The sequence below is a fragment of the Cryptotermes secundus genome, unplaced genomic scaffold (genome assembly GCF_002891405.2).
Source record: "Cryptotermes secundus unplaced genomic scaffold, Csec_1.0 scaffold374, whole genome shotgun sequence".
NCBI classification, from domain to species: Eukaryota; Metazoa; Arthropoda; class Insecta; order Blattodea; family Kalotermitidae; genus Cryptotermes; species Cryptotermes secundus.
In genome coordinates, this window is record NW_019741302.1 from 457,014 (window position 1) to 480,514 (window position 23,501).

The 23,501-nt window shown below is 39.0% G+C and overlaps 3 protein-coding genes across 3 annotated transcripts in view; all 3 read right to left on the reverse strand.

Moving 5' to 3' along the window:
• Positions 1 to 12,841, reverse strand: part of LOC111872707 (protein similar) — a 201,192-nt gene extending 188,351 nt beyond the window's left edge. Inside the window, exon 1 of the mRNA XM_023866860.2 lies at positions 12,606 to 12,841. Within this exon, the coding sequence (XP_023722628.1) occupies positions 12,606 to 12,646 (41 nt within the window). The 5' untranslated portion in view covers positions 12,647 to 12,841. The remainder of the gene's footprint in view (positions 1 to 12,605) is intronic.
• Positions 12,842 to 18,182: 5,341 nt separating this feature from the next.
• LOC111872711 (mitochondrial intermembrane space import and assembly protein 40-B) lies at positions 18,183 to 18,835 on the reverse strand. The gene has a single exon (XM_023866862.2). The coding sequence runs from the start codon at positions 18,820 to 18,822 to the stop codon at positions 18,403 to 18,405; it is 420 nt and encodes a 139-aa protein (XP_023722630.1). The 5' UTR covers positions 18,823 to 18,835; the 3' UTR covers positions 18,183 to 18,402.
• Positions 18,836 to 18,941: 106 nt separating this feature from the next.
• On the reverse strand, positions 18,942 to 23,286 carry LOC111872713 (ribonuclease P protein subunit p14). Its single transcript, XM_023866863.2, has 3 exons — positions 23,199 to 23,286; positions 19,926 to 20,010; positions 18,942 to 19,168 (listed from the first exon to the last, which is right to left on the reverse strand). The coding sequence occupies exons 1-3, from the start codon at positions 23,228 to 23,230 to the stop codon at positions 18,956 to 18,958; spliced, it is 330 nt and encodes a 109-aa protein (XP_023722631.1). The 5' UTR covers positions 23,231 to 23,286; the 3' UTR covers positions 18,942 to 18,955.
• Between the last annotated feature and the right edge of the window lie 215 nt (positions 23,287 to 23,501).

The window sequence follows — 23,501 nt, forward strand, 5'->3', positions numbered from 1 at the left end:
TCAAAAGATTCTTCTTCTTGCTAAATGCAGCTTTTGCCATGACAATCCTGGATTTAATTTCACTAGTACACTTTCCATCATCTGTTAACAAGCTACCCAAATATTTAAAACATTTCACATTCTCCAGTTGTTTTGGTCTATCCCATATTATTATTATTATACAGAATAAATATTAAGGCGAAAATAAAAGACAAAAATATCCCCATGCTTAATTAAGCACTACGACATTAAGATGTCCGCTGCAGTGGAAGTGCTACTCCATGCATTCTCAACCTGGCCCTAGTTGGAGGAAAGTGGGGGTAGACCACGCCCAGGCACCTTTGACCCAGGGGACTGGGCCCTCGGTACACATTGTACAGGGGCGGGCACCGGAGCCTGTCTGAATGCTGTGACAAGTGTCTGCCCCTCCCGGGGATCAAACTCCCGATTCCTCGGTCACCCAGCCCGCTGCCCATCAGCTATACAGAATGAGCTGTTTCCTGGCTCCACTGTAGGTGGAGGGAGCTAAAAATTTTGAGAAAATTCGACCGCTGACTTAAGTTACTAGGAAGGCCGCGCCATAGCTCAAGTGGTTTAATCGTTGGCTTCTCACCACGGCGGCCCGGATTCGGTCAAGTGGGATTTGTGGTGTACAAAGTGGTGCTGGGGCGGGTTTTCTCCGAGTACTTCGGTTTCCCTTGCCAATCTTCATTCCACCAAATTCTCCATTATCATAATCACCCGGGGCAAGCTACAATAGGCCTGGCCGCCGTGCGCGAGTGGACCAAGTTGGACTCCACCCCCCCACTAAGCGAATTAAGTTACTGGGAGACTGTGACACGGAAACCCACGCCCGGCACACCGTACGCCCATTTCTCATATTAAAACAAAGAAAGCAGAATAAAAATGAGGCGAGAGATAATACACACCTATCCTCCTGGAAACCACCTGTCAACTGTCAGTGGGAGTGCTTCCATTACACCGTAAGATGACGAAAGACTAACAGCCACAGCGCTTTCTTAGAAATCTTTTTACCAGTTCGCTCTTTGGCATGGCACGTGGACTATACTTTCTCTTGCATAGGAGTAGGTCATTTCACCACCCTACAAGAAACTACTTTGAAACCATGAATTCATACTAATATTTCAACATTATGTTCCTAACTCACAGAAAACACATCGCGTATACACTATAAAGCCCAACAAGTAATGCTGCTTTGGTAAATAATCGCTGTTTATTCTTAGAATCATACAAAATCCAAAATATGTGTGTGGGCAAAATTCAGGGATGGTGAATGTTAGCGCAACTGTACATATAACGACCGCTGTGCTTTAGGGGGTTAAATACACGCCACTCACTTTGAAAGCGTTTAAACCAGTTTCATAAAATCGGCATTCTTAGATTCCACTGACTTAAATAAAGTTAACTGTACTTCAGAAGCTCCAAATGTACGCATAAATAAGAACTGACGTTTTCAAGCAGCTACAACTTAATGTATACGAATGAAGGTAGCAGACTGCTCCGAAACACTGGTGGCCACCAATACGACGTCAGGGTGACGCAATTACTAAGGCCAGCCCAGATGTACCAAGCTGTATACATCGGCATGCTTTTCCGGCCCTTACCGTGAAGCTCAAGGAGTCACTGAACAAACAGTAGAATTGTCACGGTCGATCTATACGACCTAGGTATCACTAGCCTCGCTAGCCTTCTCTTCGCTGAAGTATAGCTACTCCATGGAGTTGAAGCCTGTTGCTCAGCTACTGAAGAACTGTTCAATATTTTACGCTACCCGAATGTTCATTACCATGTTCACATGAGCCCTCCACTGGTCCCTATCCTGAGCCAAATTAATCTAGTCAATACCACCCCATCTTATCACGCTAAGGTTCATTTTAATATTATCCTCTCGCCTACTTCTAGGTCTTCCTAATGGTCTAGTTCCTTCTGGCTTTCCCAACAAAATCCTACATGCATGCATCTTCGACCACACGCGTGCTTACATGCCCGGTCCATCTCATCCTCCTTGACTTGAACATTCTATACCTGGCGAAGGGAATATAGTGAGGGGGGGAAAAAAAGAAAGAAAAAAAAAGGTAATGCAATCCCTGTAACAAGCCGTGGAGGCCCATAGGGTTGTGATACGTCGAGGTTCCCACATTTTTAGACAATCGGTTCACAGATGGCGGTGACGTCAGCCTTACGCGCTGGCCGCTATTCACCCCTCCCCAGGAATATTCCTGGTACATATTTATGTTAGTGGCCGAATCGACACCAACACCCTGTTCTCACATACCCTCAGTCTGTTCCTCCCTTAATGTCAGAAGTAGGGATATAGACCGAGATTATTTGAGAACACTGGAGTAGATAGATTCGTAATTTACTGCCCCTCGCATACATACGGCTTTGCGGATTCTTGGTTGCAACCATCACCAGGGAAGTAGGGCAAATAAAAACCATCCACTGAATTACTGGAAGAACACAGCAGGAAAATATTAATTTTGTAACTCAAAACTGAAACTTCACGATTTGTATGCTGCTCTACAGCGCTGTGGTCAATATTTAATCAGCCGGTAGGCGGTGCTTATGAGAATAATGACGAATAACGTAAGACCTGTAGGAGTTACCATCTCATTCATCCAGGTATGCCTTAGAACATAATTATCGTCAATATTAAGTACATGTTTTACGCAGAAACTGCCTTCTAAAAGAAGTTATCGAAAGAAATATAGATGGGCGGATAGAAGTGACAAGAAGACGAGGAAGATGTAAGAAGATGCTGGATGACCTTGGGGACAGAAGAGGATACTGTCATTTGAAGGAGAAAGCTCTAGATCGCATTAAGTGGAGGAACTGTTTTGGAAGAGACTGTGGACCTGTCGTCTTGACAGATTACTGATGATGATGATTAAGTACATCTGATGATCTGCTGGTGACATAAAATTAAAAACATATGCGGCAAAGAGATGATAGAAAGGGTCTCTGAGGTCAATATTAGGCATTAACATTCCTTAGCCGTGAAGATAAGATGGAAACGGCATTCACTTAAAATTGGAGCCTACAGCTCAACTGAGATTCCTTCTTCGGTCCAGTTACTGAATATAGGTTTACACTGAGCGGCCATATGCATGATGGAATAATTAAAGGGCAACTCAGTTTAGCCGACAAAATAGAGGGCATTGAGAAATACACAAGGCAATGGATACCCACTTGCAAGGGACAAAGGAAAACAGACTGTGAGAGAGATATAAAGCAGTCGGTGGAGGGAGGGGGACGTTGGGAGTCTTGAAAGGAGGAAGTCGAATCAGTAGTGAGACTCGAGCAGGCATTAAGAGGACGGCGAAATGGAAGTATACGATTATAACAAGGATTAGCCTTAAGTTCTTTGATGTCACATACAATGAATCATACATTTAAAAAAACATAATTTTCTTTAAAAGGGATCATTAAAAATGTATCTTGCTTCAAAGATCAACTACAGCAGGGAAGACATCTTCTTCAAACCTCTGTCTTGCATTTACTAAAAACACACATTTTCTGACTTTTCAGTCTAGGCATACATTACTCCACACACACTTAGGTGCGTCTCGAAAATAATGCTGAAAATGGGTTTTGGATTCATCACATCTGCCCGCCCATCAAACAGTAACAATACAAAACTCCGTGGCTTTAGTCCGCAAGCGAACTACACCGACCGAGCGACCGACGCTTGTCGGCGAAGTTAGTGCCAATTTTAGCGGATAGATGGTGTCGCGTGGTCAGCGCAACGAATCCTCACGGCCGTTAATTTCGGTTCTCTAGACCGGAGCCGCCACTTTTCCATTCAAGTAGCTCCTCAATTATTCTCACGAGGCTGAGTGGACCCCGTTCCTGACCCACTACTTCTTAGAAAATCTGGTAGCACCGGGAATAGAACCCGGACCTCTGGATCTGTAGCCCGGGACTCTGACCACTAGACCACAGAGGCGGTCAGTGCCAAAAACATATACACAAATTTCGTGGAAACTTGGTTAAGGGAATCCTACACCAAATTTTGTCAAGTCACTTTGATTTTGGTTCACGCTGCTCACTGTAAGAGCAACTTTTACTTCAGAGCCTATATCAACTTTTATGCACAAGATATCTTTCAAGGGTCATTCCATGTGAAATCATCCAGAGAGGTCGCTCACCATTTTTTAAAATCAAAATTTGTACACTTATTTTTACATATTTTCACACCTCAAAAAAATGTTAAAAAATTGTGATCCGCTCGGTTCTCCCGGTACAGCCATTTTTATAATGCGAAAAAACGCGTTTTCGGCTCAAATGGAGGTTTGCGTTATCTTCTGTATCTCGATAACTATTGAAGCTAGAGACTCCAATGATAAACCAATTTGTTCCTCATGATATGGACAACAAATCATATCAATGCAAGAATTTGCTCAATTCACTTTCTCTAGGTGTAATTAAGCTTGAAACTTACCTATCGATTTTGGGAAAAAACGCTATATTTGACTTTCAGAAACCATTGGGAGGGGGAAAGTATCAGATCTGTGGTTTCTACCCTTTGTTTTCTCCTACATGAAGAATATAATCACATAGTTTTGAACACCGTACCTATTTTCCAAAATTTTCCAGGAACTTCCAAACTTTGCTCTGGGCCCCATATCTCCGGTGGGGAAGCTCCGTAAAAATTTAAACTCATAGCAAATAATGCTCTATTCCAGAGTAACTTGGAGTTAAAATTACAACTTTGATATTCAACTAATAGCGAAGTTGTGGGCACTCTGAATTTTACAAAAAAAAAAACAAACAAAAAAAAAACCAACAACAACAACAACAACAAAACCAATACCTCAACAATTGGCTTACCTGCAACCAATGGTATTAGTTCTTTGTGTACTCCGATGAATATTTTCCAGTTTGTTTGAAAGTACACGTAGTTCAGTAAGTGTCCACTATCACGAATTCTTCGAAATCATCGGACTTGGATGTTTTATAACACCTGACCGTGTTTTCCTCCAGATGGACGATCCGGTGTTTTCTCTTGTGTGGACCACAGTTTTGCACTTTTGGAACATGCTTTTTAGAATGATTTCGTTTCTTGCAACTTCCTCTTTTGGCACAAAAAAGTAAATATTCCTGGGATATTTTCTGTGCAGAATATTTACAGTTCTAGCGGGCATATGATTTGATTAAAATGAGTTCTCTGAAGACTGGCTTTCGCGGCTTGCCCCTTCGTGGTGCTGCCAATGCCGGCACAGGCACTCTTCCCATGCGAGGTGGCAAAGAAGTTCCATTCTGCTTCAAGTCCGAAGTTTTCATAGTGATGACATAAATTGGAAAGAATCTTATTTTTATATTGGCTTCCAGCGCCATCACTGAAATAAATAACTTTCCTGACTGAAGGCACATTTTCTTTTATATCGGCGATAAGAAATTTTTGGAACACACAAACTGTGGCTCTATCGTGCTTTACATGATCATTGATTATACACAAGCTTGGGCATTTTCTTATAGTGTCCTCCTTGTAGTAATACACAAAAGGGTGAAGTGTAGCCTGTTGATTTACCCAATGGAAACTTTGAAACTCGTCTTGAACGAGAAACGAACAATTTTCTGCGAAATCTGTAAAATTTAAGGTGCCCACAACTTCGCTATTACTTGAATATCAAAGTTGTAATTTTAACTCCAAGTTACTCTAGAATAGAGCATTATTTGCTATGAATTTCAAAATTTTCGAAGCTTCTCCACCGGAGATATGAGATGTTAAAAATGGCCGATTTGGGGCCCAGAGCAAAGTTTGAAAACTCCTGGAAAATTCTGGAAACTAGGTACGGGGTTCAACCTATGTGATTATATTCCCCATGTAGGAAACAACAAAGGGTAGAAACCACAAATCTGATACTTTGCCCCTCCCATTGGTTTTTGAAGGTCAAAAATAGCGTTTCACCCAAAATCGATAGGTAAGTTTCGAGCTTAATTAGACCTAGAGGAAGTGAGTTGAGTGAAACCTTGTACTGCCATGATTTGTTGCCCATATCATGAAGAACAAATTTGTTTTTCATTGGAGTCTCTAGCTTCAACAGTTATCGAGATACAGAAGATAACGCAAACCTCCATTTGAGCCGAAAACGCGATTTTTCGCATTATAAAAACGGCTGTACCGGGAGAACCGAGCGGATCACAGTTTTTTAACATTTTTTTTGAGGTGTGAAAATATGTAGAAATAAGTGTACAAATTTTTATTTATTTTTTTTAATGGTGAACGACCTTTCTGGATGATTTCACATGGAATGACCCTCAAGTCTTCTGAAATAGTTTTATGAAACTTCTGCACTTCACTTTTGTTATACAAATAATATGATGTATAAGCTTCACTCGTTTCAGTCGATTTTAAGGGACAGTTTTACTTAGGAGCCTTAACAGGTTTTCGAAAACTTCAAATATGGCCAAGTCTATTAAATAAAAATAATCACATATATAAAACAGCAATATCTGCTGGGTCGTCTCGTAGAAGTATACCGAAGTTTCACGCGAACGTAATACTTCACCTTCTGCGTAAAAGAGCAAGCAGAGTGCTTGCTTGGCTTATTCTGACCCTGAATATGGGCCTTCCTCCGAAACGTTTGCAAACTTTATCAAACTACATGGCGTGACATCCCAGAAGGGAGTATTCTCACAGTCACTGCCATGAGCACCTCAAAGCTCACATTTTAAAGGCTATTTTATTAAAAGCTCAGATTAACTTACACGAACATGTTCTTGCCTGTTTGCCAAATTATGATGAAACTCAGCATACATGACCAATTTCAATACAATAGTACCAGGGTGTGATTATAAGCCACTTTACTGGGTTAGCTCAGTCGGTATAGTACCTAGGATGTGGACGGGATGGCCGAGGAATCACAGTTCAATTCCTGGCAAGGGAAATAAATTTTTCTCTCATCCACAGCATCCAGACGAGCCGCAGAGCCCACCCAGCCTCCTATGCAATGGTTACTGGGAGCAGTTTCCCCAGGAGTAAAGTGGCAGGTGATTTAAGCTAGTCACTCACCTCAAAGTCAAAGTTACTTTATGACTAGCGATTTTTTACCAATCGGTTCGCCTTGATGCCAAGCCCCTTGAAGCTCACGACCATAGATTTTTTTTGCAACTGAACCATTACGGTTATAGTCCTTATGTAACATCCTCTCTGACGAGAGGGTGGGTCTGTCTCTTATGAATATGCTTGCCCTTCAGTGAAGTGCAGGTTTCGTGCATATATCATGTTACTGAAAATCCTTCATTTTAAGCCACTCACCTCCATCTAGTACCTAGATTAATAATCATGTAGTTATACCTCCACTCCCCCATACACTTTCTGGGAGTAGTGGTTAATTAACCATACATAGTGTGTCCAGGTTCTGTTAGGACTGTGTTCATTACAAACACAAGACGTGAATTATTTTCAAAATTTCACTCTTTTTATTCAAAATAGTCTCCTTCTGAATCAATTGAAAAGTTTTCGAAAAGTCACTGTACTCCTTTTGTGGGATTGCATTTAAAACTGCGGTACATTCCCTTTGGATGTTCTGGATGGTGTCGTGACGGTCTCCTTTCATCGCCAACTTAACTTTTGGGAACAACCATAAATCTACTGGAGCCAAATCTGGCAAATACGGAGGATGATCAAGGACTGTGATCCCTTTTCTGGCCAAAAAAAAATCGCGCACGATCTTCGATTTGTGGGGTGGGGCATTGTCGTGGAGGAGCGACCGGGAACCTTGCTCTCGATATTCAGGTCAAATTCGAAGAATTCGCGCCCACAAACGATTGGGGACTCCGAGATAATAATCAGAATTCACTGTTTGACCTTCTGGCAGAAATTCCTTGTGAATGATTCCTTTGAAATTGAAGAAAACGGTTAGCAGTGTCTTTACTCGACCCTTTTACATGCGCACTTTCTTTGGTTTCGGCTACTTTGGGCTCAACCACGCTGCACTCTGCCGCTTTGTGAAAGGCTCATATTGAAAACACCATGTCTCGTCACCAGTAACAATCGATTTTGTAAATTTTGTATCACTTTGGGCCGACCGTAACATGTCTTTGCAGTGTTCTACTCTGGCATGTTTTTCATCGCCTGACAACGCGTGCGGTACAAACCGCGCACAGACCTTCCGTTTGCCCAAATCATCGGTCAAAATTTGATGCACAGTACTTTTTGGTATTCCCAAAAGCTCTTCGACGAGTCTTGCAGAAACATATCTGTTTGATGCAAGGATTTTGGTCACTTTCTTTTTTTTTTCAAATTTTCTTCAGTGCGACTTGTTCTCGGCTTTGATGCACGTGGAGCGTCTTCAGTGTCCTCCCTGCTGTCACGAAATACAGCATACCATCGAAAAATGTTCGAGCGACTCAAACAATCACTACAGTATACACTTTTCGTCATTTCGTATGCTTCTCCGGCTGTTCTGCTTAACTTCAAACAAAATTTGATGTTAGCTCTCTGTTCAACCGTCAATTTCCGATGAGCGTCAGAACAGTACTGTTACATTCAAGGTCAGAACACATGATGAGCAATGCTTGCGCTTTGAAATTATAGACAGCCGCCACAGCTGAAACTTTAAGAATCTTCACGCCACAATTAGCCAACAGATGGCATTGCAGGGGGGGGGGAGTCCTAACGGATCCTGGACACACCGTGTAAGTATAAATTTACCTTTATTTTGACAGAAAACACAAGTCATGGGCAACCGAAATGCACTTTTTAATCCCACTCAAAGGATGTGGTTACCTGATCTTATTAAGTATAAATGATGGAAGTCTGAATAACGATATTTCTGACAGGCATTCAGTGAAATGACTAAGTAAATTTGTTGCTAATATAAATGCTAACAATTAATTATTCCATGTTTATGGCAGCGCTAAAGGGAACAAACCCTTCACTTATTCTTTAACTCAGCAGGTTGCCTGCCATTATTCTTTTAAGAATGAATACTATGAAAAAGCTCTATACTTTGGTTCAAAAGACTGAACTCTGTCTTCATTGTTCTCCCCATCTTTCGCTTATGTATTTTATACATTATTTTCATTCTATCAATTAAGCACCTCTGATTCAATGCATACTTATTTTCCCCAGAACTTTGTTTTCAGACACCTAAGAGTGGCACTATTCTTTCAAACCAACGGACTATATTGCATGAACAAACAAACCACTGTTTTATATACCTTATGTTCAGAATTTCTGAAAACAGAGATGATGACGACAGTTTCTGAACTGAATAACAACAAGGATTTCTGCAATTCATTCTACTCACAACTTCATCAAAAACCTCATTTCTGTTGATTAGTGCTGTTCTCAGAAACTTGCATTTTGAAACAATCTCAAATGCTTTACTACATACAGCTACAAGACCCTGAGGGGAAAGCGGTAGCATAGTTTGTTGAGGCACTATGCTACAAGCTGGAAGGTCACAGGATCGAATCCCAATGAGGTGGATTTTTTCAATTTACCTAATCCTTCCAGCCGCACTATGGCCCTGGGGTTGACTCAACCTCTAACAGAAATGAGTATGGGGAATCTTCCTGGGGGCAATGGACAGCCGGTGCGTAAGGCTGACAATCTTACCGCCATCTGTGAGCTGACTGTCTAGAGAAAATGTGGGAGCCTGGATGTCTCAAAACCCTATGGTCCTTCACGGCCTGTTACAGGGTTAGCTTCACTTTTTTCATAATTACTCTGTTCCTGATTATGGTTTCAAGTTATGTTCATGTTTTACTCGCACTTCTAGACCAAATTCTTTGGTGGCCTACAGAAGAACTTGTACATTATTTGATGCTCATCCTTTCCTTAACAAATTAATGTCAGCAATATAAACAAGTATCTGATTCACACCATTCCCTTCCGGCACTTCCTCTTTCTTTTGATATTTCCTGAGGCAAATTCTACAGCAAGATTAAAAGGCATAAAGCAGTCCATTATTTCAGTCCACCACAAACTAGAAATGCATCCGATCAGGCTTTACTTCAATACTCGAGACATGTTTTAATTAACATACATTTCTTGCATATTCCAAATTAACTGCATAAGCATATGCCACTTCTCTATGTGAATCATACAATTCCTTACAATCCACAAACAGGTAATTAACCAAACTGCCCTGCTGCCATGACACACTTACTGTGCAGCATGACACTGTAGAGACCTTACTCCACTCTCTCAACCCCTGTGCAATGCCAATGTACCTCTGTGTGTGTGTATGGGGGGGGGGGGNGGTCTATCAGAACTCACTCCTCAAAGCATATACTTTCTTCTGTAAAACTATATAAAATATGTTATCTGATATTGCTTATTTCTCATTTGTTTCATGGTTCATGGTTAAATTGATCACAACAATGGTACACAGACATAGGATGTTGCCCACAGATACCAGTATGCATTAGGAAAAAGTGACAGAGTAGATCAAATTCAGAAAACACCTACAGAAACAATACAGTTACAAAAGCATGTCCTCAGAACAAAATACAAATGACACTAAACCTAACTGTATTTATAAGTAATAAATTCTCAACAACATTACAGTATATTCAGAAGGTATCTACAATTATTCTACTTTAACAATGTATTTGTTACCAAAAGAACATATAAAATAAATAAATAACTATATAACAAAAATTCCACACAATTCACTCACTCATGGAGCTGAGCCCTTCTTGAGAAGCTGCGAACTATGCAGCTACCAAGAATTTCCCAGCATTTTAAGGATCCAGAACATTCATTATCATGTTCATAAGAGCCCTCCACTGGTCTCTACCCTGAGGCAAATTAATTTAGTCTAATACCATCCCATCCTACCCCTAAGATCCATTTTAATATTGTCCACCCTTGGTCTTCCCAGTGGTATCTTTCCATCTGGTTTTCCCACCAATATCCTAGAAGAATTCTTCTTTGCCTCCACTCATGCTACATGCCGTACCCATCTTATCCACCTTGACTTGATCATTCTAATTATACTTGGAGAAGAGTACAAGATATGGAGCCCCTCATTATGCAGTTTTCTCCAACCTCCTGTCACTTCATCGCTCTTCGGTCCAAATATTCTCAACACCCTGTTCTCAAACACCAACAGTCTATATTCATCCCTTAATTTCAGAGACCAAGTTTCACACCCATACAGAACCACAGGCAAAATTATAGTTCTGTATATTCCGATTTTATGTTTTTGGGCAGCAGAAGAAAAGACAAAAGGTTCTGGACTGAATGGTAACAAGCATTACCTGAGTTGAATCTCCTCTTAATTTCATCCTGAATCAGGTTTGGATTTGTTATCGTCATTCCCAAATATCTGAACTGTGCCACATTTTCAAATCACCTGTTAATTATCTTTATGTCATGATTTTGCCCAGCATTTTGGTGATGAGACAGCAACATATACTTAGTTTTCTCTGTGTTTAATTCTAGACCAACCTCCTTACTAGCTTCATTTAAAGATTTAATTCACTACCTGGACATAAAAATATGCACTATAGGTAATTTCCATATCTATAAAAAGAAATTCTTCTTTATCACATCCACGATTTCTATATTATTACATTACATTCTGCTGAGGATCTAAATGGTCATGTCCCAGAGGAACAACCCTTGCATTGATGCTGGAGAAAATACAACTCAAAACAAAAGAGTCCTTAAAGGTTGTACCCTTTATGTGATTTGCCACTACTGAGCAGCAACCAACTGATGGGCCTCTTTATTGCTTTCAAGGTAACACACAAACAGAACCAACGATACATCAAGCATGAAGTGGAAACTATCAAGCTCCTCAAATACAACTTCACAACCATTTTCTATGTTTTGCTATACTCGACGTTACCAAACATTGCAGTCGAGTATGTAGGGTTCCAGCCTTGTGCTGAGGAAGTCCTGGATTAAAACCTAAGCCCAGAAACCAAGTCTCTCTATTTTGTGGTCTTCATATCCCACAAGCAAATGCTGGGATAGTTCCTCAAATCAAGTCACAACCGCTTCCTTCCATATGTTTTCCAACTCATTATTCACCAACCATCCTACCATTGAATGATCTATACATTACAGAAGAAGTGAATAATTTGGTCATATAACCCCAAAAAGAATTTAATACTCCAATATAGTTACCGAAGCTCTCTTGTATTTCAATATTATGCACTACCAAAATTTAAATCTGTTACCAGTCACCACTAAATCTTGATACCTTTAATACGGGTCGCTGTCCCAATAACACGATGCCCTTTTAAGAATTAAGGGAAAACCATTCCTAAGTTCTGATAGCCAACTAGGAGGTTACAATAAAATAAATTACATAGGATATTGCTTCCTGCGTATTGGTGTACCCAGTAAATCATTTTAACATAAGTTACATACAACTTCATTATAAAAATCCACATGTGAAGTTAGGGCAAACCACAGGCTATATAAAAAGATTTCTGCCCATCGAAACTTGGCGCTTATGAAAACTTGCTAACCAACAATTGCCACACCTGATGAGCCGCGTAGCCTACGGCATTCTCATCACACAATGTTATCGTACCATTACCAATCTGTTTATTTTTTGTGAAACTAGGAAGCACAATATATTGACCCAAATACCCCTACGGCCGCCATCAACAGAAACATGAGAATAGTCGCTTACCTCCTTTTCTCTTTCAAAGGCTTCGACAATTTTGTTTCCATTATAAACTTGCCACTAACACCACTAATCAGTTAACTGCAACTACAGCACAGTGTCAGTCACTAATTACCACCACATATATGAACTTCAAATGCACACTATACACATATTATTCTTGCTTTCTTTCTCTCTCAACCACAGATCACAAGAACAATTCGTTTACGTCAGAAACAAAAACTCACTGTCTGCTTAGTGATCCGTGCCGACTGCCCTCTGTGGCACCCCCGTGCAACTCAATGATATTAGTGGGAAACAACATGGCCGGCAAGAGGAAGTAGCGAACTCTGTACACACATTACACTAACGCGACCAGTTTTCACATGTACAGTTCACGTGTTTATTACTGCATATGCAGGCAGACGAAAACAAGACAGAAAATAGCAGCAGGACAAGTGTTGAAATGCATGACATTTCTAGCGACCGAAACTTTTTGACTAGCTTTGCTTCTTCCGAAATAAAGTAGGCTTATAAAATTACCGTGCTGAGTTTTCTCACTCGTTTTAACAAAGTGGTCAGTCTTCACCTATTTAAATATGACATGACGTTTGAGGTGACCTAGTTCACATTCATATTTAGTGTACATTCCCATAAAGGGAAACAGGTTTGTGAGACTTTGCCGTTTAACTTCTGAACTTTGCAGCAATTTTCGTGAAATTTGGAACGAACACTGCCATTTGAGGTGATATACAGTACGTTCTAGGCCAACGCTCCTTTAAAAAAAAATACAATTGATCCCCATGCTGTGGCCACGCCCTCCAAACTTTCCAAGCAGTAGACTGATTTCTACTTGGTTTTGTGTTTATATATGCCATTAGAGGCCACTCTAACCTCGCATTTCTTTCCTGTAACAAGCAATAACAAAATGGCGAACACTAATTTGTGAGGGCAGAGTGCTGCACAATGTAGGATTCTAAAATATATTTGGAAATCTATTTTGCTTGTTTTAAGTCAGATTTTTATTTCTGTTTCCAAAGCGTAAGGCATTCCTTATATGGGCTGCTGAGTAGATCCCTTTCCATCTTCCTGCTTCAGTGTGATCTTTGTCAATTGGGACCCACAACTGTATGAGTTTTATTGTGACATGTACTGTGATGAAAGACTTTCTAAGCTGGGTACTGTATCTTATATTTGAGCTAAAGCCTGTGATACACTACTGCAACAGGCATTTCCATCAAAAATATTATCCATGCTGAGATTTCCACTGGCAATGAAAACACTTGCAGCACTTTTGCCAACAGGGCCATCATATATTTGCCCATAACTAGTAACATGCTGTGCATTTCTGAAAGGAGATGACATCTGGAACTGAACATTGGTCACTGTTAGAACACAGCAATTTGATTGCTTGCATCATGGCAAATTTCTGAAAGCTTTGAAATGGCAGCATTCAGTGGTTGCAGACACTGGGTTTGTCTGGTTAATGAAACATTATGACCCCATCTGCAGAAGCTGTCTCTATAGCATTCAGCTTCTTTGTCTGCATTCTGTGTCAATCTAGGCAACATTTTTCTCCCAGTTATTACTCTCACACAATTAATTGCATTCAACCATTCACTAATAGCATTTTAATTGTACAGTATTCCATCTATAATGCAACAAAGTCAATCCTTTCTTAAAAGACACTAAAATATATTTAATTCTCTAAGAAGTGTTTGTTAAATGTTTTAAATGTACATTTGATGCCATTGCCATATGTTTCAGCCACACATGGACCATCATCAGGCTACACTTATTATTTGGGGAGATCACTGCACTGTACACTTTGTCCTTAGTACCCTTGGGAACATGGTGGTGGTTGTTAATTTGCTTCGTAGGATATTTTCATCCCATCTTTTTAGCAGCCATTTCAATGTGTCGTTCACTTTAGCTGTGTGTGTTCTGTGGTTTCCCCACTCCTTGTGGTAATCATGTTGCCACCCAGTTATTATCATCAGAATGTACAGTATTTGTATTCATAATGTATTAATCAACACAACAATTCTAGAATAAACAAATCAATACTACTGTATTAGTGTACATTTATTTGTGTGGAAGTACTGTTTCATGTTTCAACCCTGTCATCATCAGACAATCCTTACATGAATATGCCACTCATTATTAGATTTACTGATATAGATCCAGATCAGTGATTTATAAATTTCCATTTGGGTTTGCTTTATAATTTTAAATGTTAAATGTAAATTATAAATTTTGTTTAAAAAATAAATAAAATAGAAATTCCAAGTAGCATAAAACATAAAAATTATAATTCTTATTATTTTCCTGCCATAATGGTGTATGTCATAGAGTGTGGGTCTTTCATAGGAGCCTTGAAGCACAATAGATCACTGAAGGTCGTAGTGCGGGGACTGGTTTTTGTGGCCCACCCCTTACATACATTACATTCATAGGAGTCGGCATTATTCTTTTTAATTCCTAGTATATCTGAAAGCAAATTACCTACTTACTGTTTTGTTTAAGTTCTGTTCTATCATTACATAAAGTGATTTATGTTGTAATGGCCTCCCTGAGAGTCTGCATTTTTTAATTTCTCAATGTATCTGGAAGCACATTATATGAGTAATATTTTTCATTTTATGGATGCTACATGTACATGGTCATATAATGGAACATAGTTACCTATAATATTGTGCGGTGATCTTCTACATGATTATATATTCTATTATTTATTCATATTTGAGCAAACTATGGTGGAACTATTCTGTAACAAGAGTATATAATAGTTTGTGTTATTATACGAGTATATGTATACTTCCTTTTTTTCTATTTGGTTTGGTTCTTCACACTTACCAAACCAAAAGAAAAAAAATATATATATATACATGTATAATAACACTAAAAGTAATACATACTCTTTTTACAGAATAGTTGCACACACACACGCATTTCCTTTTTGGTTTGGTTCTTTGTACTTCCTTTCTTTTGTATGATGACATGGTACACAGTTACAGAAGTTAGATTTAACTACAGTTCTTTGCATAAATTACGCATTTCTCAAATACATTAATTTCAATTGAAAAGCAATGTTAAAATTAATATAGGCCTATTCATGAACTGGCATAGTAGGACTACATTAAATGACACTATAAATGCACATTTTAAATAAGTGTAATACAGGCAACAATAAGAATTCGCAAGTCCATGTATTTTAAAGTATGGTAGCACAAGTTACATTTAATTTACAGTAAAGTTTTATATCTCATTACACTTATTCACAGCAGTGAACTCATAATCACAAATGTAACATCAGTTACTTGACAATACTTGTAGTTCCAAATTTTGAGTTCAGAATAATCTTATACAGTTTCAAGTAACAAATGTATGATGTCATTATTCCAATGTAACTGATCCCTGAAGAAATCACAGAAAAGTATGAGTGTTGTCCTATTACATCACATTATGGATACTTACTCAATATTTACATTCTTGTAATATTCCACTATACTTTAAGACATTGGCTATTCAACAACTTTCCAAGAACACAAGTCTGATCAGATTTCCAGTTTTTCACGTTATTTTAGTTTCACTGCATTCTACATGACTGGTGAGAGTGATATGTGAAAGATAGGTATACTTGAGAGAGGCTAGACAGGTGGGAAGAAATATGTCATTTATGAGGCCAGGTTGTTGTTTGTGTCACCTGACAGTGATCCTCAGTCATGGAGCCAATATTTGTTACAGATAATGAGGGGGGGGGACACTGCAGTGTGGGAAGAAAGGGACAAAGATGAATGGTGCATACTGAGCTCAGAGCTGTTGGCTGTGTGGATGGAAAGACAGTCACAAAAGACACTGACAAACTTGAAAATGAAAACTTCTTGATGTAGGATGGAAGAACATGCCCTGTAGAAGTCCACATAAAAATTTGTCATTATTACCACAACCACACCTTGATAAGAACTTAAAGACCAATGCTGATAAAGAAAATGAATAGAACAGATACACTCAAGATTGAGGACAATAAAATAGACACTCAAGAATCAGAGTTTGCAAGTAGAAGAAGGCACGCAGGTGAAAGACAATATCATAAGTAACTCAGAGAACAAATTAAATGGACAGAGACAAGCAGCAATAGAAGATACGCTGAAAGATGTTCCGATCACAAAGGTCAGGTTCCCCTATAAACAGAATATGACTTTCTCTCTAGTATTATCAGATGCTCATATTTATGAGGTTCACAGCAAAGTCCGCCATTAATCTGCTCAATCCAGTTCACACCATCACACTCTGCATACTTAAGATACATTGTAATGTTGTTTCATATAATGTTAAATAATAATTTTGAGCAGCTGCAGCTAAATGTGATAATGCCAGATGCAAAGTATCACTGACACCCAGCTGACTTGAGGTGTAAAGATCCTGGCTGCAGCATAAAGTCTGCCAATATTATCTGTCCTGAACTAACTCAGTTCAGTCCACACCACTGTCATACTTCATTCATTCTTTACACATGTCAAGTTTTGAACCTGTCAGAATTGACAGAAAAATTTTATGGAGCAGTTCAGCCAGTTAGGACTGTCACTTTCCATAGAGGCTTGGATGTGTGTGTACACACACACTGGCATAAAGCAAGTTAAAATGTGAATGGGGACTTCTGATTACAAACAACATACTTGGTCACACATAGTTCAAGGTGATGCATTCTTATGCATTAGAACTCTTTTGGAACATTGAAATTATTTCACTGAATATGCATACTATGAGGTGGGGTGCCACCAGGAATTTTTACTGGGTTGGGCAGTATGTTCCCAAGGGGAAGAGCCAGCAAATTTGTTTACAAACATACATTTAAGTCATTCAAGGTTATTTTTACAAACTATTAAAAAAACGCTTTACTTTCTATTCTTCTTTGGTATATTACCTCGTTTTTTATTTTTTATATCTATGACGTGCAGATGCTAAGTGTCCCCCCCCCAGGCAGTGCACATGCTATGAGTGTGAAAATTTTTGGGGGTGGGGGGAAGCTGTATTTAGATTAAGTCTACAAAATACCACAGCATCTGCTATCAGGCTCTACCATCAGCACGCATGGAAGCTGGCAAGCTGAGCCTCTCATCAGCATTTCTTTGAATTAATTGCGACTGATGCAGAGAAGATTTTACATTACTTTTCCACACACACACACACAGAGCCAGAACCATGACAACTCAGTTAGAATAGCAACTAGGCTACAGGCTGGATGACTTGAGAGTCAGGGTTTGATTCCCTGTTTCTCTCCATAACATCCAGACTGGCTCTGAGGCCCACACAGCTTCCCATATAATAGGTACCAGGGGCTTTTTCCTAAGGGGTAAACTTCCACTCCCCCCATGGATCTTCATGGTGTGGTGTGTAATTAATGAAGCCCTTTTACGATGACAAACCACAATAACCATGCAAATATATGCCATACCTGTCTTCTGGTATGCAGGCTCAACAAACATTTCTTCATTGACTATTTCACTAAGATACAATTCAAACTGTAAAATAGATACTTCCACAACTTACACAAGGGCAATAATTCTCATAGGAGACTTTAAAGAACTGTACACCAACAAGGAAAGCTTCATGCTTTTAATAAAGGACTGTATAATATTAAGTACAAATACTAAAACCTATTCTTTGACAGCAATGAAAAAGTATTCAGTATACAATACTTGCTACTTTTGTTCTGACTCCTTTGAGTTCACTTACAATTGCTTTGGTCATGCTATACATCTATCAAATAAAAGCAAACTTTTATTACTAATGGCATCATGTTAACTAGACTACTGACACGTTAAGATGGTGATGATGCTGAATTTATTACTGCTGCATCTCTATTTTCTTTGCTTTTCTCTTTTTCCGTATTAGTATCTATTGCATTTTCTAATTCATCTTCATCATCACCATCTCTGTTGTAAAGTGTAGGATACTGCGCCATACAATCCTGCATTGTTTTAAATGCCTCATAACAATCACTGCCTTTGGGTTCAGCTTCACTGTAATGGAAGCAGGAAAAAGCTTCTCGAAATTCAACACCACAAGGACCTGTGGCCATCCCTCCCAAACAAGGACAGCTCCAGTTGATAGAACCATCAGGTAAAATGAGGCCAGGGGGTGGTTCATCTTTCGGTAAACTGACTGTGCTTGGTGTTGAGTGGTCTTCTTTAGTAACAAAAATTACTGTGTCCTTACCTTGCTGAACTGTTAATGGCATGGTGAATATCTTTTATATTATAAGATGTCCACAAATTTCAGCACTTTTCACTTTCACAGGAATAAATCAAAACATACATTACAAGTCTTAAATACTCAAGTACGTGTCTAAATCTGACATAGGTACAGAATACTCAGTGATGCCTGTATGTTCTGCTTGTGCCTTGTAATGACAGCAGACATGGAGAGCTATTATGAACCCTGTATGCACAGCAAACGTTATTGTACTCCCCACACAAGGTCAAAGAACTTCGCAGCTTCACATACGAGGCACTTGGGCAACGTAGGATGGCTCGCCGAGATATTTGGTCATACTTCAGTATATCAACACTTATACTTGCACCAACCTAAAGAGAAAGAGGAAATACTGTAATTGTTAAATAAATTGTTTAAACCTTAGAAAATTATGCAAGATGTTGTATGCCTAAGACTAGCTCTACAGATACATGAGATCTCTGGGAATTAATGAACTTATATCACAAATGTGTTTCCAAACTTATGATGTGATGTGAACTGGCACTTCAGTAATGGAACCAAGTGTTAATTTTCTTGCAGAGCAAAGGCAGGCCCATGTTTCACATCAACATGGCAATTTTAGTCCATTTTTATTGTAATGTTCAGTTTTTTGTTGGTTACAGTATGGGTATTTGAATGCTCCAGCCCTCTTTTAATGTGACCTTCCATAAAAGACTGAGCACCCCTAATATACTGTATACAGTGATTTTAAAAAGATTCAGTTTATGAATTGCTGGAAGATGGCTCAGGCAGTGCCATTAAACAAATCCAGAATCAACCACTGCCTGAATTAATGGAAGGAGCAATAATTTGGGGCAGAAAAGTACTGAATTAACCTTTGCCATATGGAATTGGCACCTGATGTAAGAGAAAACTTTGTCTTATTGATTAGAGAAAGCTTAATGACACAATCAAGGCAGACCAAAAATGCACAGGCTCAAGTGTTGGTGCCATGAAGTCACATCCATCTTCCAGTAAAGGTTCAACTCAATGATTACCATTACTGTAGACAAGGAAGGTAAGTACACGGGCACAAGACAATATCATCGATACAATTCCCTTCCCCTCTAAAATGATCTGTGAGCTAACCTCTCCAAAGAGCACAGTCAATGAGTGCATAACATGATTCTTGAAATATACAGCACTTATTTCTGCTGTATCTTGCTCCAGCTCTCTGAAACACAAAACTGTAGATTAACTCTCATCCTCAGGCTAAACAATATGCAATTAATGGCCCCTTTAACAAACACAGCCCTGTAGGCCACAATGGATTCTCAGAATTGAATGACTCAACAGCAACAAGTCTTCATAGTGATTTAGATGGCTTTGGCATACACCTATTAGTTCAACCCAACTAAAGAAATGGAGAAATCCCACAAGCTACAGCCTCTTTATCAGTGCCCAATACATCTGCACCATTGCTTTAAACTTGATCCAGCCCAAACTTTTGAGGCTAATTCTGTCATACCTATTTTTCGACATCACAGTCTCTTGGGATGTGACACCGTATAGTTTGGTAGATGTTATGAAGCTAACTCTGCCCTATGTATTTCTCAACATCACAGTCTCCTGAAATGTGACACCATAGAGTTTGGTAGATGTTACCAAACATTTTGAAGCAACATAAATTTGGCAGACTCTTGCATTACTATTCATCTCCCAAATTACATCACCTCAGATCCAGAAGACTAGAAGCTTCATAATATTGTGGCAATCTTAAATTTCCTATTCGTGTCTGCAACTCACCCTCCTCTTCTGAAAGACACTGACACCTTCTAAGGTCTAGCATTTTGTTCCACTTTATATTGGCTTTCACTCAACTAGGGCCATGGGGTAGTTACTTCACCCACAAGATGGACACAGTAAGGACCTCTGAAGCAACTTCTACATAGCATTATCGCCCAAAAAGAGGTTCAAATCAGCATCAAGCTGCTGTGAAGGTCTGAAATTTATCTACACTCGTGACTGATCACTTAAAGACAATTTTACTAGCAAAAGAGAACATAAAGAGAGAAGGAAAATACAATATGGAGATGCAGGACATTATGATGAATATGTTACCACTCCATAAACCACTATTTTATTCTTTTGTTAGATAAATATGAATTTACATAATTTATAATTGTCTAAATTAATTTCTAAAAACATAATGAAATCAGGGCAATGAGTGATGGAGTTATTACATGTTCTCTGGTAATGTGCAGACTTCTTCATCTCCGCGGTAATCCATATGTCTTGGTCATATGGTTGGAATTAACTGAGTTTCGAGTGTTTACCCAGGATCCAAAAATAAAACTCTGCTCATGCCTGAATGCAAAAAATAATTTTGTGGCAACTTCTTACTACTCTTATGAAGTTTAGTCATTACAAGAATAGTTTATGTAAATAATGATTTGTGTGTACTTCCAGTGAAAATTATATCTTTATTTAGTCATCACTGAAGTCAGTGAAGCATGTAAATGAAATAATATGCAAAGAGGGACATGCAAGTGAGAGTGTATCTTTATAATGCAATAACAAGCTGCAACTGTTAAATTGTAACTGTTTGTGACACCAAGTAATTACAAGTAAAATAAGAATTTACTAAGGGATTAGAAGAGGGGTCAAGGTAGCCTAGAACAGTTTTCTTAGTTTAGCAGCTGTAAATAAAATCTTAATTCATTAAATGGAATATCTGTTCAAAGTACTGTAAAACTGTTTCATAGCCAGAAACCATTTAAATAACTTTACCCCTTGCCATATACAGGGAGGTTAAATGACAGGCTGCTACAAATCTTTGGCCATTTAGGCGCAAGTGCCCACATGCCACTTGCATCAGATCAATTTGCACAAATTCAGACTTATGGTGTGGCCAACAAACCAACAGCCTATATACATTACAATTTACCTTCAATATCACCCTAAGAAACTGCACAGCTACCATGATGCAAGCTTATACATTATGTGCTCATTCACCCATGCCTCACGTTGCTTCTACTACTGTATTTGACATGTACTATAAGAAATCTTGATTCACCTGTGTTACTTCCTACATAAAATTGCCACGTGTGTTACACACAGGAACAATGAGCTTTCATGTATGATGCCTATGTGAAAAGTAGTTCAGAAAGAAGTAGAAGATACCTGCATATGATTCAGAACTCCACACAGCAGGAAAAAAATATTCACATCATCATAAATAAATTCTGACAGTCATTAATTGGTAAGAGAAAAATTAATCAAAACAACATATGCTTCCTGAAGAGAAACTGCATTAAATTGGTGTTAGACTTGAATACCCCCAAATCCTTTAAAGCCTTGCATAGGAAACTGACAATTAAAGTTTGCTCAGTCAGTAAAGAGATAGGCTATGGGCTAGACAGCTGGAATTCAATTATTGGCAGGGGCAACACATTCTTCTTTACTCCACATTATCCAGACAGGTTCTGGAGCCTCTTCTCCCAGGAGGGTGAAGCAGGTGGGGTGTGAAGCTACCCACTCACTTCCATCTAGTGCTGAGGTCAATAATACTGGAGTTATATCACCACTCCCCCATACATCTTTATGGTGCAGTGTGTAAGTGCTGAATTAATTAAGCACAGGGACAACTTTACCTTTTCTGGTTTCCATGTCATGTGAATGTGAACATGTGGAGAAGCAAAGAATGTGTACATCTACTGGGAGCATTTTGTTTGTGATTTGTTGGCTTATGGGCTTATGACTGCCTTGTGGAATCAAACACACAGAGGCAGAACTGATGTGAGGGTTTGTCCACTGACCTCACCAAATATTTTGCTGTGGGTTATGTAACTTTGCTGTGCAATGAATATGCTAGGAATTACCTCGCAAGAATTAAATTTTATAATCACATATGATACAATACCTAACGGCTTTCTAAAATTAACATGACCTAAATTTCTTGTTACTGAACATACTTCATTTCCACGTATTTCCATTTAGATCCAAATATTTGTTTCCAAACTTTGCTTCAGGGACATAATTAAACTACCTTAACAGCAAATTCGGCCAAATACGGGGTAAGCCCCAACTGACGAAAGTGGCTTTTTTCTGTTCAGGTCTACTGTCAACCCCAAATAGAACATAAACTAAACAGGGCGACCACACTTGTAATCCTAGAAGCACGGGTATAATGCGCAAGGAAAAGTAAATCCGATGTCGAAGTTCTAATCTAATACAAAAGCATTACACAAAACAAACTTCGACTAGGGTAACTAAACAAATTAATAATATACAGTTATCGCAATAGGGAACTACTGTCTAAAAGCAATACATCCCTTAACTTTCCAATGTTAAATTTCATGTTACACAACTCTTTTATGCTAGATTACAGCAGACAGGCAAATTGATATTATATATACTAACAGTGACACATCAAGGTAATAGTATTCACTCATGGTTTTACACAGAACAGACTCATTTAAAGCATAGTACTCAAACGCAACACCACCAAACCTACCACATGTACCACCGGCCGCCTGCGACCACCAACGATCCGCATACTCACCGCGCTCACCGCATCGTAGGCAACGATAGGCAAATTTCACCATGCGCCTTGGGTAATTGTCACCGATGTCTATATTCGAAGACGTGACTAACAGTGGTAGTGTCTATCACCAACATTGGGATCACGGATAAATATTCAATACTTATACGACAGTTGCGGAA

Bases quoted from the DNA above. Each gene is read 5' to 3' on its own strand.
- LOC111872713 (XM_023866863.2), bottom strand. From the start codon at position 23,230: ATGAGTGAATACTATTACCTTGATGTGTCACT. The intron at 20,011-23,198 runs GTTAGTATATAT...TTTGTGTTTCAG, and splicing joins TATTACCTTGATGTGTCACT to AGAGCTGGAGCAAGATACAG. The intron at 19,169-19,925 runs GTTAGCTCACAG...CTTTCTCTTTAG, and splicing joins TGACTGTGCTCTTTGGAGAG to GTTGGTGCAAGTATAAGTGT.
- LOC111872711 (XM_023866862.2), bottom strand. From the start codon at position 18,822: ATGCCATTAACAGTTCAGCAAGGTAAGGACACAGTAATTTTTGTTACT.